We start from the raw sequence: 15,229 nt of genomic DNA on the forward strand, positions 1-15,229 counted from the left end.
AGGTAGCTGAGAAAGCGATAGGTAGATGAAGATGAGGGAGAAGCTTGATAGGTCAGAGAGGAGGGTGGAGCGGATAGATGGGAAAGGTGATGGACAGATCAGGAGGGAGGTGCCGAGTTGGAGGCTTGGAACTGAGATAGTGTGGGGGAAGGGGAAATGAGGAAACTGATGAAATCCACATTGAACCCGTGTGATTGCAGGGTCCTGATGTGGAATATGAGGCGTTCTTCCTCCAGGCGTTGGGTGGTAAGAGTTTGGTGATGGAGGAGGCCCAGGACCTGCATGTCCTTGATGGAGCGGGGGTGGGGGAGTTGAAGTGTTCAGCCACAGGGCAGTGGGGTTAAGATCAGTTGAGCACCATCGTAAATTTTGTGAATAGTTTGGTCATGGAACAAGCAGGCAGAATATATTTATAATATTCTAAAAGGAGGCAATTCTAAAATGGATTACCTGTTGCTTATCTTCCTTATGACCATTTTTTGTACACGTGGATGTGTGGAAATATGTCCTTCACATGTTATTGTGAAACTGTAAACATAACCCAAAAGGTGCAAGGAGAGATTCATACCTGCACAGGAATTTTAAGCTATGCCAGTTCTCTCTCTCATAAGCATTTAGCTCATTGAGATTATAGGGCACATGGCTTTAATCCTAAAACCTGCTGGTAACAGAAAGATGGGATTGGAAATTATAGGGTTTTGGGGGTGAAACATTCGATTACAGTGTTGGATCTTGAAGTTTCCCCCGAGGATGCCTGCAAACGTACAGTTAGATTCCAGTGTTTATCACTTGTCCCTTGCTCATACTGTAAACTGTAGAGTATGTCCTTTCTCCTTGGAAGAATGCGTAGTTAGATTTGAGTCAAACCCCCAAGCAATCTCATTCTCCCTTTAAGATTGCCATAACTTTATAATGATACATAGAGTTTAAAACTTCCCCATTACTTTTAAGAATCAATTACTTTCCCACCTTTTCAAGTGTTGTTAAGGATTTCTCATCAGGTATTGCACAGGTCAAATGGAGCTTACTGGTTAATTAAAGCTAAACGTTATGTCAGGCACTGTGAAGCGATTTTATTAATTTAACTGAACCTTATCAGGAATGTCGAGGTAAAATATAACTTTGAACATTAGTTCCCTGTACTTTACCCAATGTACTCAAATTCTACCCACTGAAGACTTGCCTCACCACCCACCCCTATCCCCCAACGTCAATGCTGCACCATTCTGATTTAGCAATTTCACATATGCATTGACTTTTTTTTCTCCTGAATCCTGCGCTGAGACTGTCACAGGACACAGTCTTAATCCAGGAATTAATTGACAATGCAATATTAACAGTGCCATTGTTCTTCCCGCAGAACGCCCACCTGGTTATGACAGAGTAAGGAATGCCGAGATTGGGAACAAAGACTTTGAGCTTGATGTTCTAGAAGAGGCGTACACCACCGAGCACTGGCTAGTCCGTATATATAAGGTGAGCTCTGAAAGCACTGTGCCCTACCCTCTGAGCACTGTAGCTTGCAATTGCAAGGTGACCTCACAGCTTCCTGGTGGTTTCAGCTCCTGGTTGTAGGATCTGTTTTCAAAGTTGATCTGCCAAGTTGTACTGAATTACCACAGCTTGGAAATTCCAGCTTCACTCTACCCTCTGTGATAAATTATCTGATCATTGCATCTACCTTCTTGATCCATATGTTTCAATGAGATCACCTCTTGCTTTACGAAACACAGATCCAGGCTCCTCAATCTCCTCTTGTGGCACAGTCCTGCAATCTGAGAGATCAGTCAAATGAACCTTTGCTCACTTTCCTCTATAATAAGTACATCCATCCTTAGCTAGACTGAATCTTATGCAATGCTGCTAGGTGTGGTGTTACCAAAGCTTTATACAACTGAAGCAAGACTGCTTTATTTCCATACTTACATCCAGTTGGTTTGTTGACGCTGATTGTATTGATCCTAATGCAGTTACCATTTGTAAAGGTATCTGGATGTATTGATGTTGAGTTAGTGTGCACAAGCACAGAATTACAAGTTAGTCCACGGCCAAACCTTCATAAAGTAAGCTCTTTGTAATCCCCACCCAAAAACAATTAAGATTTGGAGATGCCGGTGTTGGACTGGGGTGTACAAAGTTAAAAATCACACAACACCAGGTTATAGTCCAACAGGTTTAATTGGAAGCATACTAGCTTTCAGAGCGACAGGAGCATTGCTCCAAAAGCTAGTGTGCTTCCAACTAAACCTGTTGGACTATAACCTGGTGTTGTGATTTTTAACTAAAAACAATTAAAATCTTTAAGGGACAATACTCTAGAAAATTTCTCTCTGACTGACTCCTTCCAGTAACACCATCGACCAAGTATTATCGAAAACTTTTTACATGAAGCAGTCCCTATCCTGGTTAGGAACCGACCCCAGCTCATTTTTCAAGACGGAGACTTGGCCCATAAGTGCCCTGTTGGCATTGTACTCCAGAGTCTGCTGCTCCTGGGAGGAGTAGTCCAACATCCAGTCTATCTGCAGTTGGATTGCATTTGTATCCTCTGAGCATCCACAACCTGTTAATAATCTATCAATATAGACACCATCTGACCGTTTATTTGTAAAAGCATCTGTTAGGTCCTGCAGATGCTGGAAATCTGAAATACAAACAGAATATGCTGTTTATTCTAGTGATAGCTCATAAGCCTGAAACATGAACTCCATGTTAACTCCTCATTATCTCTTCACAGGTGAAAGATTTGGATAACCGAGGGCTCTCAAGAACGTAAAACAAAGAAATGAAGCAGCTATGACTGATAGCAGCACTGAGGCCTTGTCCTGTGAAGAAGAGCTGTATTTTTTTTATATACACTAGTTTGGGAATAAAGGAAGAGACCGGAGAGTTTGTTTACATGTTGCGTTCTGTCTGCAGCAATCTGTCTCAAATGTAAAATTGATTGAGTGATTCACGATGAGTGACCAAAAAGTCATTATGTGGGCTTAAGTTCTATACTGGTCAAATAAAGGGTTCAGTTGGACATTTTGGAACAGTGTGTTTGCTTCTCTTCAGAGGATGCCTGGTTTGATTCTGATCGGTAATTGTTCCTACTGTTCAAATATTTCCCACTTCCTCCCCTTGAAACTTCTGATTAGCTTTTGTATTTCAATGGGTACTTCCCTGTCCCTGCACCCCACTGTGCTTGATTACTCACTGTCTGTTTTCACCCAACATCAAGCCATGCTCTAGAACCATGTCATATGCAGCACTCTATGGAGATTAGTTAGTTATTTGGCTGGGGTAGTGTCACAAGAGGTTGTGACCTCTCCCAATACCTATGTCCCAACATTTTTCAACTGGATGGTAACCCAGGATCAAACCTTCGTGATTGTACAGCTCATTGGTATATACACAAAGACATGGGAAGACTTTAGATTTTATTGCTCTTTAAGCACACACAATTATAAAGACGTCATAGAATTTGGAGCACATTGTCTATTTAGGACAACTTACAGCTTTCCTGTGAAATCCTGTACTAGATATTTGTTGCACATTATGCAAAATGGTCCTGTATTCTGATGCTGCTCTCTGAGGTTAGTGACTGACCCTGTATGGGTCCCAGATGCTCTCAAGGATTTCAGGCCAGAGGTTATAGGAGGATCATATAGTTGAGGCATTGCTGCTATGTATAATACACTGCTATAGTTACAGAACTGTAGTGTCTGTACTGTAATCCTGATTGACACATTATCAGAGAAAATTTGGACACACAAGGTGGCCATTTGGCACATCAGTTCTGTGCTTGTCAAGAAGAGTGTACTGCCCTAATCCCTATTTCAAGCTCTGAGTTTGTAGCTCAAGGAAAAACGCACATAGGTTAAAGCAGATTGTGTTAATCGCAACTGATTTTTAAAAGTGCAACGAGTGCTTCTTCATCTTTCCCAACTTTTTGGGCAGAAAATTCTCTCTGGAGTGTAAGAGGTATCCTCAATGCAACTCTAATTGTTTCACTATTTTAAATCAATGCACCATTGGTTATTGATCTTTTGAATTAAGTGCTTTTCTACTCGAAAGTTGCTCTTGGTTTCACACATCTCAATTAGTTGCCCCCTCCAGCCCCTGTTAGGAGCTAATGGTACATAGTTTAGCTTCTACTGTGTCTTCACTGAACTAGCTATAAGAAGAATGCCTCCAGTGTAAGTGAAATTCACCATAATCTTAGAGGGTGGCAGGCTGTTCTCATAAGAGATGAAAATGTGTTGCTGGAAAAGCGCAGCAGGTCAGGCAGCATCCAAGGAGCAGGAGAATTAACGTTTTGGGCATGAGCCTTTCTCACTTTCTCCTAGAAGATCTTAACCTACTGCGAATCCTCTTGCAAGAATGCCTTCCTTGAAGAAGCTCTAGAAGGGCTCATGCCCGAAATGTCGATGATGCTGCCTGACCTCCTGCGCTTTTCCAGCAACACATTTTCAGCTCTGATCTCTAGCATCTGCAGTCCTCACTTTCTCTTAGATGTTCTCATAAGAGAGCGAGGTGATGGCAGTGTTTAACCTGAGGGTTGCCATGTCTCAGGATGGCGCCTAACTGGTAACTTATGCCAGTGCAAGAAATGAATCTATGCTGGTGTTTGCAAACAAGCCATCCAACCAACTGCAAAACAAAGTCACCACTGTCCTACCATACTTTGGGCTGTTCTCTCATGAGAGAAACACTGGTGGTGGTTTAACCTGAAGGAGACCACACCTCAGGCAAGAGGCAAGGACAGTCCTTCATGGTGACCTCAGTTGATGCAGGAATTGAACCCAGGCTGGTGGCATCATTCTGCATCACAAACCAGCTGTCCAACCAACTGATCTCTGCCTCATGATAGAGATAAATATGTCAAGCCAGGAGAGACATTAGCATGCTATTGCATTTCAATCTCAAAAATCCCCCTTTTTCATTTTTCTTTCCAGAAGCTTTGCAACAGATAGTGGTAGCTTGAAGGAAATGTTTTTGCAAGTGGCTTGTGCCCAACTTGAACTGTCACTGTTTCTTCGAATTAGTTTTTGATGAAAATGTTGCCAAACAAAGGCAATCTGGCCATTGTGTTTGTGCTGACACTGAGGCTGTAAATGTAACCAGTTGCTCAAAGTCCTGCCTCCCTATAGTCATGCTGCAGTCTGGCATCATAGTATTTCAGCACTGGTGTTGCCATCATTAGTTTGACTTTGGTGAATATTGCTGTTCTGTGTCCCTGAATATCATTGGCAGAGAGTGCATGTCATGGTTCATGCTCTGATAACAAATTGAGCAACGGTTTTGCTAAATGGTTGATGAATCCAAAACGTAGCTACGCTACATAAAACTCCTTTTACATCCATCGGTCACCACATTGCAGCTGCAGCTCTCACCTTTCTGGGCAAAGATGTTTTGATGGCAGGACATGGCCTAATCAATTTAATTTTTTTTATCTAAAAGACGCAAAGTGCATGAATCTTTATTCAAATTTCCACCACCAGGAAGAAAAGAAACACCAGAGTGGCCTGTGACAAGCAGTGCCCTTCACATCAAAAGTAATATTGATTGCAAATTCCACCATTTCTGATGGTGGGATTCAAACCTGCTTCCACTGAACATTGGGGGAGGTTTTGGATACATGCTCTTGCAATAATTCCACGAGGCCATCACTTCACCCTAAGGCCTATCAATTTAATTTTGGACATCTTTAATTACAATCTTTCGTTCAACTTCATGTTCTGTCTAGCTGTCGCACTAGATTTGATTGTGGTCAACTATTGCTTCTTTCATTGTTTCTACACATCCATAAGTTAGCAAACCATTTACTACAGTTCCACTCCAGGAAGATCGCTCACACTCTCGTGTTGCATATGTTTATATTCTTTTGTGGTGGTGGAAATGCCAAATGGCATGTACAATAATCCGTATCGTCCAAATGGTGGACAGAATATCGTTAGAAAGTTACTGTTTTCATCCTGTTTCAGTTGCCAATGACTGTCCTTCAATCTAGGGTGGTGAATATTTTTTTTGTGTGTATTTGCAAATTGTAGCAAAATTCCTTCTATGGTTGGCAGAGATCAGTGAAGAAGGGCTTATGCCCGAAACGTCGATTCTCCTGTTCCCTGGATGCTGCCTGACCTGCTGCGCTTTTCCAGCAACACATTTTCAGCTCTGATCTCCAGCATCTGCAGACCTCACTTTCTCCTCAGAGATCAGTGAAATCTCATCAGAGGTTTATTTAGAACCTTTGGGTCATTGCACACTCTGCTTCCCAGGCTGTTTCACAGTTACCATACTGCTAGTCCGTTCTGTAGAAATTATCACTTTTGAGATTACTGCCTCCTTTTCCACCTCTTCTTCCTTCTGTTTCATGCTGGTCTTCAGGACAGATGCAATTTTCCTCAGCAGATGCTGAATTGGTCTTACATTCTCATCTGCTTTGTAATGATATCGTCCAGGACGGCATTCTTACCCTGTAAACGTGTTGTACTCCTCTAGGATCTGTTCTGCTGCAATATTTGCAAATCTTTTTTTGCATGTTGACAGTCCAAAATTTAGACTTGTTCCAGTTTGCCAGCAATCTGGAACTCCAATTGTCTGTCATATTGCGTTAGGTTCTCAAAATAGTCTGTCCTTTTGATGTAAGAATGGTGTCAGTATATAAGCTCAAGTTTTCAAGTGCTTTACTTTTGGATCGCCATATTGAACCACTTTGCGGATGTCTGTGAAGATTATGATAATACATGATGCACCAGTGTCTATCTGACACTGTGTTGACCTGATGTTCTCTTGCAGTGCTCACTCTAACAGTTACAAACCATTTATTATCTGTTGACCTGACTGAAACCACCTGTTGTATGCTGCAGAATGATTTTTCAGTCTTCAGTTAATGTCTTTCCAGGGACCATCTGCATGTGCTTCCTATTAGCCAAACACTTGTGTGCAAAATTATTCTGCTACTCTCAGTGAGAACACTGCTTTCCCTGCACTGGACTGCTTTTTTTTTTCCTATGTGTGATTCCTCCACAGTATTTGCATCCTGCTCTTTGTGATCATTCTACCTTTTTGTGCTGGAATGTCTATCAGCATAATGCAAGGATTTATCCATTCTGACATGAATATGCTTTAGCTACTGATGCACAATTTCAGCAGTTCCACATATACTGACTGCTTTCATGAAAATAAATTACTACTCTGTTAGCGGCATGGCCTCTGAGGAAAGTGGCAGCAATCAAATTCATTGGTCGTATGGGAATGTTATAGTAATGGGGGATTCAATTGTAAGTTTATAGACGTTTCTGTGGCTGCCTCTAGGTGTTAGGGTCAAGGATAGTACAGGGCATTCTGGAGTGGGAAGGTGAACAGTCAGTAGCTGTGGTGCACATGGGTATAGTCGATGTGGACTTTAAAAAAGGGATGAGGTCCTAAAAGCAGAGTTAGGAAGAAAATAAGACCTCAAGTGTAGTGATCTTAGGATTATTACTAGTGCCATGTGCTAGTCAAAATGGAAGTAATGGGAAAGATCAGATAAATACATGGATAGAGAGACGATGTGAGGCTATTATTTTCTGGGACAATGAGACCAGTTCTGGAGAAGGTGGGGCCCGTAGAATCTGAATGGGTAGCTGATCAGGTCAGAACCAGAACTGATGTCCTAAGGGGAGGATTTGAATTGAATTTGCTTTATTGTCACATACTCAAATGAGTACAGTGATAGGTTTACAGTTGTCACATTAGGTTTACAGTACCATCTTGGGTACAAAGGTACCTGGGTGCAGATTCGTAAATGCAAATTCTTAGGAAACAAAAAAAAAGAAAGGTAAAGAAATAAGCAGCCCAGCATTACAGGTTGTAGGAGTAAATTAGAAAAATAAAGAAGTAAAAAGTTCAGAATATTTAGGTTTACAGTACCATCTTGGGTACAAAGGTACCTGGGTGCAGATTCGTAAATGCAAATTCTTAGGAAACAAAAAAAAAAGGTAAAGAAATAAGCAGCCCAGCATTACAGGTTGTAGGAATAAATTAGAAAAATAAAGAAGTAAAAAGTTCAGAATATCAGTCTTTCCACTAGTGCAGTTGGAGAGGGTCTAAACTAAAATGGCAGAGGGATGGAAATCCACTCGGAGATAGGAGAGGGAAACAAAGACAAAACCCAAAGAGAATGGGAAATAAGAAAATGATAGGCAGAGAATTCCAGAATTCAATAATCATAGTACAAAAAGTGAATAATCAATCAGGAATTGAGTATTCATCATAAGACCCAAAATGACAAGTTGATAATTAATTATCTTGTGAAATACTCCCATAAGCTAAAAGCTTTAATCAGAATAAGGGCTGGATGCGATTCTCATTTCTATTTTGTTTGAGCAAATTTCACGACAACACTGACTTCTTTGATACCGGTTATATCATATTCCTAATTTAATTGCTTACAGTGCTTAACTAAGATTGAAACTAAAAGCATCAAGGGCATTCTTGTGCTTGGCACTCATTCACAGTCCACATTCTGACATCCATGACTTGTGTGTCAGTTGGAGAATAAACTTAATGCACCTTTTTGCTGCTGTTAGCTGCACTCTGTGAACTCAGTGGAGCTTGTCCCAAAATGCAGTTGGTATTCTCACAAACTCAGTGACCCCAGGGCAGTGCGAGAGTGTTAGAGGGTGGGGAGAGGGAAATGAAGTCATTTTAGTATAATAGTAACCAGCAGCAAGGGAAGTTCAATTACTGTCATGTTGTTCCTGAACTCATTTTCTCGAAATCAAGGGGTGTACTTGATGACCTTGGCATCTGTCATTTTTCTTGTGCAGGACTTGAGAAAATGAACAAGTCAGGTATATCCGTCTTACAAGTAGAAACATTTTTTTTGAGTCTGTTAGATAGGCACAAAACTAGTTTAATGCAGAAGAAACCATATCTACGTAATCCAATTAAGAACTTTTAAATCCGGTTTAGTATTGACTGCAAGCAGAATTTCTCAGTAAACAGATGAGTATATCCCCTACATCGTACTGCCTAATCAATGTGTGATTGCTGGTTTAATTTACGTCATAGAATCCCTACAGGGCTGGAAGAGGCCTTTCAGCCCATCGAGTCTGCACTGAACCTCCAATAAGCATCCCACCCAGACCCACCTTGGGTTATTTTCAACCATGGCTGGCCCACCTAGCCTGCACATCCCTGGACACTGTGGGCAATTCAGCATAGCTAATCCTGCACATCTTTGGACTGTGGGAGAAAATCGGAGCACCCGGGGGAAACCCACACCTAGATAGGGAGAATATGCAAACTCTACACAGACAGACACCCGAGGCTGGAATTGAACCCAGGTTCCTAACGCTGTGAGGCAGCAGTGCTAACCATTGAGCCACTGTACCATCCTAGGCAAATGAGGAATATTTAACTGTAAGTGGAAATTGTGCTATACCGTGAACCCATTCTGTCACTGAGTCAATGTATTTCTGTTGTTTGATAAAAGTATTGAGAGAGCTAATCACTTAGAAGCATGGAAACCAGGAGCAGGAGTAGATGAAGGGCTTTTGCCCAAAACGTCGATTTCCCTGCTCCTCGGACGCTGCCTGACCTGCTGTGCTTTTCCAGCACCACTCTGATCTAGACTCTGATCTCCAGCATCAGCAGTCCTCACCTTCGCCTAGGAGCAGGAGTAGGCTACTCAGCCTTTTGAGTCAGCTCTACCAGTCAATATGATCATGGCTGATCCTGTATTCAATCCCATATCCTCACTTTCTCCCCATTCCCCTACTTCTATAATGTCTAAAAAATGTATCAATCGCTTTCTTGGGTATATTCAGTGATGTGGCCTCCACAGCATCCTGTGGAAGTGAATTTCCTAGGCTGACCACCCTTTGAGTGAAGAAATGAAGTTGATGAATAGCCTATGATCTAGAACAATGCCACAGTGTGGGTACAGCTCCTGTTCCCACTGAGGTACACTTGGAACTGCCTCCTTACCCTACTCCAGAGGGTGAAACGCAATAGCCAAAATGACCGCTGACAAAAACTGTTCAGAAAATTACTCAGCATGAATCATCAGTAGACAATAAGCCGAGGAGTTGCCTTCAGGCAGAGCACTCACGGAATTAAAGGTATTAATAAGACTTAATTCCTCTCGCCCCATGTGGAACAAAGGCAATACCATTAGTCCTGATCCATTGGAATCTCTTTCACTACAGACTAAGGGGTGTCACTGATCATTCTCATGAAATATATCTCACCAGGACTTTTTTTTAGCCAGCCCCATCTTTTTATCCTGTTTGGGAAATTGCTGTGTTGATGTGCCACTGAACAGTCCTGTGTAACACTTCTTTATTGATGCTGCTGTCTCTTTAAGGGAGGCCAAGGACCTTAGATTTCACAGTCTAACAATAAAGGGCAAGCCATTCAGTACTGAAATGAGGAAGAATTTCTTCACTCAGAGAGTTGTGAACCTGTAGAATTCTCTGCCACAGAAAGCTGTTGGGGCCAGTTCATTAGATATATCCAAATGGGACATGGCTCTTGTGGCTAAAGAGATCAAAGGGTTTGGAGATAAAGCAGGCAATGGACACTGAGATTACATGGTCAGCCATGATCACATTGAATGGTGGTGCAGACTCAAAGGGTTGAATGGCCTACTGCTGCATCTATTTTCTATGCTTCTATGTTTTTGCAGACATCATCAAAGTTGTCTAACTTCCTGTTTGCTGCTGACTTCCATATCTCACTGGCAAAGATTGCAGTTAGTGTAACGATGGATATGTCGAGCTGCAACTTCATAGCCATGCTGATGTTGTTGGAATCTCAATCTCATCAGGTCACTGGAAGACTGATGCAGCATGGTGATTCTTGAGCAGATTTTGATCTCTACTTCACTCTCTAACAGTATCTACAATACATCCAGCAACCTCCTTGTTACTGATGCAAAACTATCCAGCATGAAAGCCAATCTTACAATTTACCATTACAATGACTTTCAAATTTTGATAACGTTCCCTTGAAGTATCTTAAAATGTTTTACTATGTTACAGACGTTATATCAATAGAAGCTGTTGTTGTTGTGTACCACAGAGGAAATGGGTCCATTTACAAAATTTAAAAGGCATGTGTATATGAATAGGAAGGGTTTGGAGGGATATGGGCCAAATACTGGCAAATTGGACTAGATCAGTTTAAGATACCTGGTCTACATGGACCAGTTGTACTGAAGGGTCTGTTTCTGTGCTGTGCATCTTTATGACTCTATGATTAAATGGGAGTTGATTGGTTTAGGATATCTGGTCAGCTTGGATGAGGTGAATGGAACGATCTGTTTCCTTGCTGTGCAAGTCTATGACTGTGACACTATGACCTAAAATGTGACATAAATACACTGTAGTCATGTTTATTAATTAGTTAAGGTTTACCATGCTGAGTTCATGTACAGATAGCCATTCAAAGACTGGACTGTTGAATGCCAATTGGGAAAACCACAGATTAATAAATTCAACTTAAGACATGTCAATGAAATAATTTTAAAAGGCTGCTTAGGTAACCTTTGCTGATGTATTATGCAACATCCTCAAAATTGTTTTTGGAGTCAGTAGCTGTGCAGTGTCAAATTCCGCTATGTGCTCCCTGCCAATTTCACCAGCTCCTCGTGGATTTCTCTGGCACCACTCTTCGCCTTGTTCAGTGAACAGCAACCCATTAAAAACAAATGAACTCACTTCACCCCCTTCCGACAAGCGCCTGCACTCAAGGAACTCGTTCCCCAGAATGCAACACTTCCTCTTGAACTCACATGAACTTCCTTGCTGCGAGTGACAGAAGAGTTCACTGATGCTGTGCCTGGGTTCAACAGAGTGAATGAACTCACTTCACCCTGGTGAAGTCAGCCAGTGAACCCGTCTCACCCACGCCCACAATCCTCCACTGCAGTCCTCCCAGAACTCACTCACTGGCTGCGTCATCACAATCTTGGCACAGCAGGGACGAAATGAATAAGAATTGAGCGCTTTTGGGCAACCGACAAGATGCAGTTGTGGGATCACATTACGAATATTGCAGGCAACTTAAATGTCATCTTTGATTCTCAAACACACCATTATGCTATTTAAGTAGATACAGCTTTGACTATGATTTATGCAGTAACTGTTTAGCAGTGACTGCAACATATGTAATTTCATCCTTCTTTTGGATAATTTAAAAATAAACAACTTCGTATTAATCTTCAGGAGTTTATTGCTGATCTTGAGAGGTAAGTAGAATTTTGATGCCTCTCACATCTGTGAGATACTCTGAATCCCCTCAATGACTGCTCAAGTGCAGCCGCTGTGTTTTTTTCACAGGCAATTGCAATAAACAACATGTGCATAGCAAGATCCCACAGACAACAACAGTATGACAAGTTAATTATTTCCAACGGTGTTTCTGGATGGAAGAATGTTAGGCCAGACATCAGGAGAACTCCTTACTCTTTGAATAGTGCCCTGTGATTTTCATTCTCCGTTTGAACAGACAGACAGAGCCACAATTCATCCAAAAGTTAACACTATTGACAATTCAGCACCACAACAGCACTGCACTGAGTTGTTGCTGTAGATTATACAAACAACATAAAAAGTGATGGTGATGGACGTAACTACTATCCCTCATCTACCTAGCACCCTAATGCCACACTTTCCTTTGTGATAGGGGCTGGGTACGCTGTCAGATGTTTAAATCTCAAAAACACACTGATTTGGACCAGGCCAGCCCCCCGCAAAGTATTTTAAGAAGGTAGCCTCAACCCTAACGATTTCTTATTTTTGACCCTTATGAAGTGGAAATTCCAGGTGTGATGCAGCTGGTCAAACCACTCAGCTTTAAGCAACACAGAACTTATTTAAACACTAACAGCGAAACACAAACAAAAGGAAATGGAACTTAGAATAACTTACTTACTGGAAAACTTAACTGACCTGATTCAGCAATTTAACTAAGGAACTGTTCCAATTAGTAACATTCCTTAAACACACCCTTGGCAAAAGGGTAAATTGAGACACAGACTCTGACAGGCAAGAGGGAACAACATTCAAAGAGATTTCAGAGGGAAAGTCAGTCAGGAATCATCTGCTGAAGTTTGCTAAAGTCCTTTCCTGGACTGCAGCATCCTGTGACTGCCACAGCTAAACCAAACTAGAGAAAACCCGAAATGGGAAAACCTGCCATTGTTAAACCCAACTCTTTCTAGACCCCTCGGCATCTCTGCCTTTATGACCTCTCTTAAAAAAACTCAAGGACAAAATAACCTTGTTAAAGTGACAACATTGTCACAACACTGACTGACTGCTGCAAAATAGGGATGTAGATTCCACACTGATTCTATCTACCAGTGGATTAATAGATTCTTGGATAGGAATAATCACATAAAGCAAAGAATGATGACAGCACAGAAACAGGCCCTTTGGCCCACCATGTCTGTACTGACCATGATACCATTCCAAACTAAACCTCTCTGCTTGCAAATGGTCCGTATCCATATATTATCTGCCTGTTCGTGTGTCTGCCTAAATGCCTTTTAAACACTGCTATCATATCTGCTTGGCCACCTCCCCTGGCAGTGCATACCAGCTTCCATGTAAAAAAAAAACTTGCCTCATATTATCTCAATTAAACCTTCCCCATCTCACCTTAAACCTTTGCCTCCAGTACTTGACATTTCCACCTTGAGAAAGAGAGTCTGACTATTCACCCTATCCATGCCTCTTCCTATTTTGTATACTATTAGGTTTCCCCTCAGCCTCTGGTGCTCTAGTGAAAACAATCCAAGTTTGTCCAATCTCTCCTTTTAACTAATACACTCCAATCCAGGCAACATTCTGGTAAACCTCTTCTGCACCTTCTCCAAAGCTAAAACAGGAGTCTCCTGCCCAGGAATCTTTAGCACAGAAGACATCTAAAGTTTTGTAAGAATCTTTAATACAATTAAGTTTGAAAGTAGGATTTCTCAAACTGCTTGAAATATGTGGGCCAATAAATTTAAATTTAGGTGAAATCAAGTCTCTGGTAGGGCAGGAAACATGAGGCTTTAAAGAACAAAAGAGTTGGCAGGACAGGGCTAAAGGGAATGGTAAGTCCATAACCTGGTTTCACCTTCTTAAAATTGTCCTAATCCCTGTCCTAATGGAAGGTCCTCAGCCTGAAACATTGGGCTGGATTTTCAAGGAGTTAGAGATACTCTATGGAGGAGTACACATAACACTGAGGACCTATTTCCAGGATTCCTGACTCCATTCCAACACCAAGAATCTTCACCAGTACTGCTTAAGGACTGATCCTAGTCATGGGCCTGAACTCTGGCCTTCTGGACTCTATAAGTGATGGTTGGCACACCTTTGTTGACACCACGGATTCATCCTCAGTTTAAATGACTCTTGTTTACATCAGATATGTAATGACTATATTCTCTGGATGACGGAACCAATTTTCAAAATGCCATTCCTTTGTTGACCCTATGACCATGTCCAGCAAGTCCTAATATCCTCTATTCCATGCCCCAGAACATCAAGGTGGGCCTTTTTAACAGTGTGTCTTGGTCCTCAGCAACATCTACAGCTGCATCAGAGCTTTCTGAGACCAGGAGCCTTTGCTGTTGTTAGCATCCGCAGTTGGAGTACAGTCAGTTGGCCCTTCCTCCCAAGGTAGGAACAATGAACGGGGAAAATGTCATAGCTTCTGCTCCTCTGATCCAAGCACATGAAATCTAGCTCATTAACTCTGTTCTTTCTCAACTGATGCATCCTGACCATCAACACCCTCTGTTTATATTTAGCATTTTACTAAAAACGAAATTGCTGACAATCTCCCCAATTTCCAATCGATGTGATTAAGTGACCCTGATCCATATCCGAGCCCAGCCCGAATAACTGCTCTCCCACCAGCCCATTGAGAGTGACCCCCTTGTTTTGAATCAGGTAAAAACAATGACTGCAGATGCTGCAAACCAGATTCTGGATTAGTGGTGCTGGAAGAGCGCAGCAGTTCAGGCAGCATCCGAAGAGCAGGAAAATCGACGTTTCAGGCAAAAGCCCTTAATCAGGAATACAGGCAGAGAGCCTGAAGGATGGGGAGATAAGCTCAGTGTTATCTCAGAGGGGGGTGAGAGTGGGGAGAAAGTAGCATAGAGTACAATAGGTGAGTGGGGGAGGGGATGAAGGTGATAGGTCAGGCAGGAGGGTGGAGTGGATAGGTGGAAAAGAAGGTAGGCAGGTAGGACAAGTCATGG

General features: G+C 41.9%; 2 protein-coding genes across 4 annotated transcripts in view; both read left to right on the top strand.

Annotated features, from left to right (window-relative positions):
* stt3a (STT3 oligosaccharyltransferase complex catalytic subunit A) overlaps nt 1–3,035 on the top strand; it is a 43,131-nt gene extending 40,096 nt beyond the window's left edge. For both annotated transcript variants that reach the window (XM_043676875.1, XM_043676874.1), the window contains 2 exons: nt 1,361–1,476; nt 2,738–3,035. In XM_043676875.1, coding sequence (XP_043532810.1) covers nt 1,361–1,476; nt 2,738–2,776 — 155 coding nt within the window. In that variant the 3' untranslated portion in view covers nt 2,777–3,035. The remainder of the gene's footprint in view (nt 1–1,360; nt 1,477–2,737) is intronic.
* Nucleotides 1–15,229, top strand: part of chek1 (checkpoint kinase 1) — a 53,309-nt gene that overhangs the window by 103 nt on the left and 37,977 nt on the right. Inside the window, exon 1 of one of the 2 annotated variants that reach the window (XM_043676879.1) lies at nt 12,200–12,220. The exons of the other annotated variant lie outside the window; for it this stretch is intronic. The gene's annotated coding sequence lies outside the window, so the exon portion shown is untranslated. Of the gene's footprint in view, nt 1–12,199; nt 12,221–15,229 lie in introns of those variants that run through there. 2 annotated transcript variants of the gene reach the window in all.

The sequence above is a fragment of the Chiloscyllium plagiosum genome, chromosome 35 (genome assembly GCF_004010195.1).
Source record: "Chiloscyllium plagiosum isolate BGI_BamShark_2017 chromosome 35, ASM401019v2, whole genome shotgun sequence".
In the NCBI taxonomy this organism is placed as follows: domain Eukaryota; kingdom Metazoa; phylum Chordata; class Chondrichthyes; order Orectolobiformes; family Hemiscylliidae; genus Chiloscyllium; species Chiloscyllium plagiosum.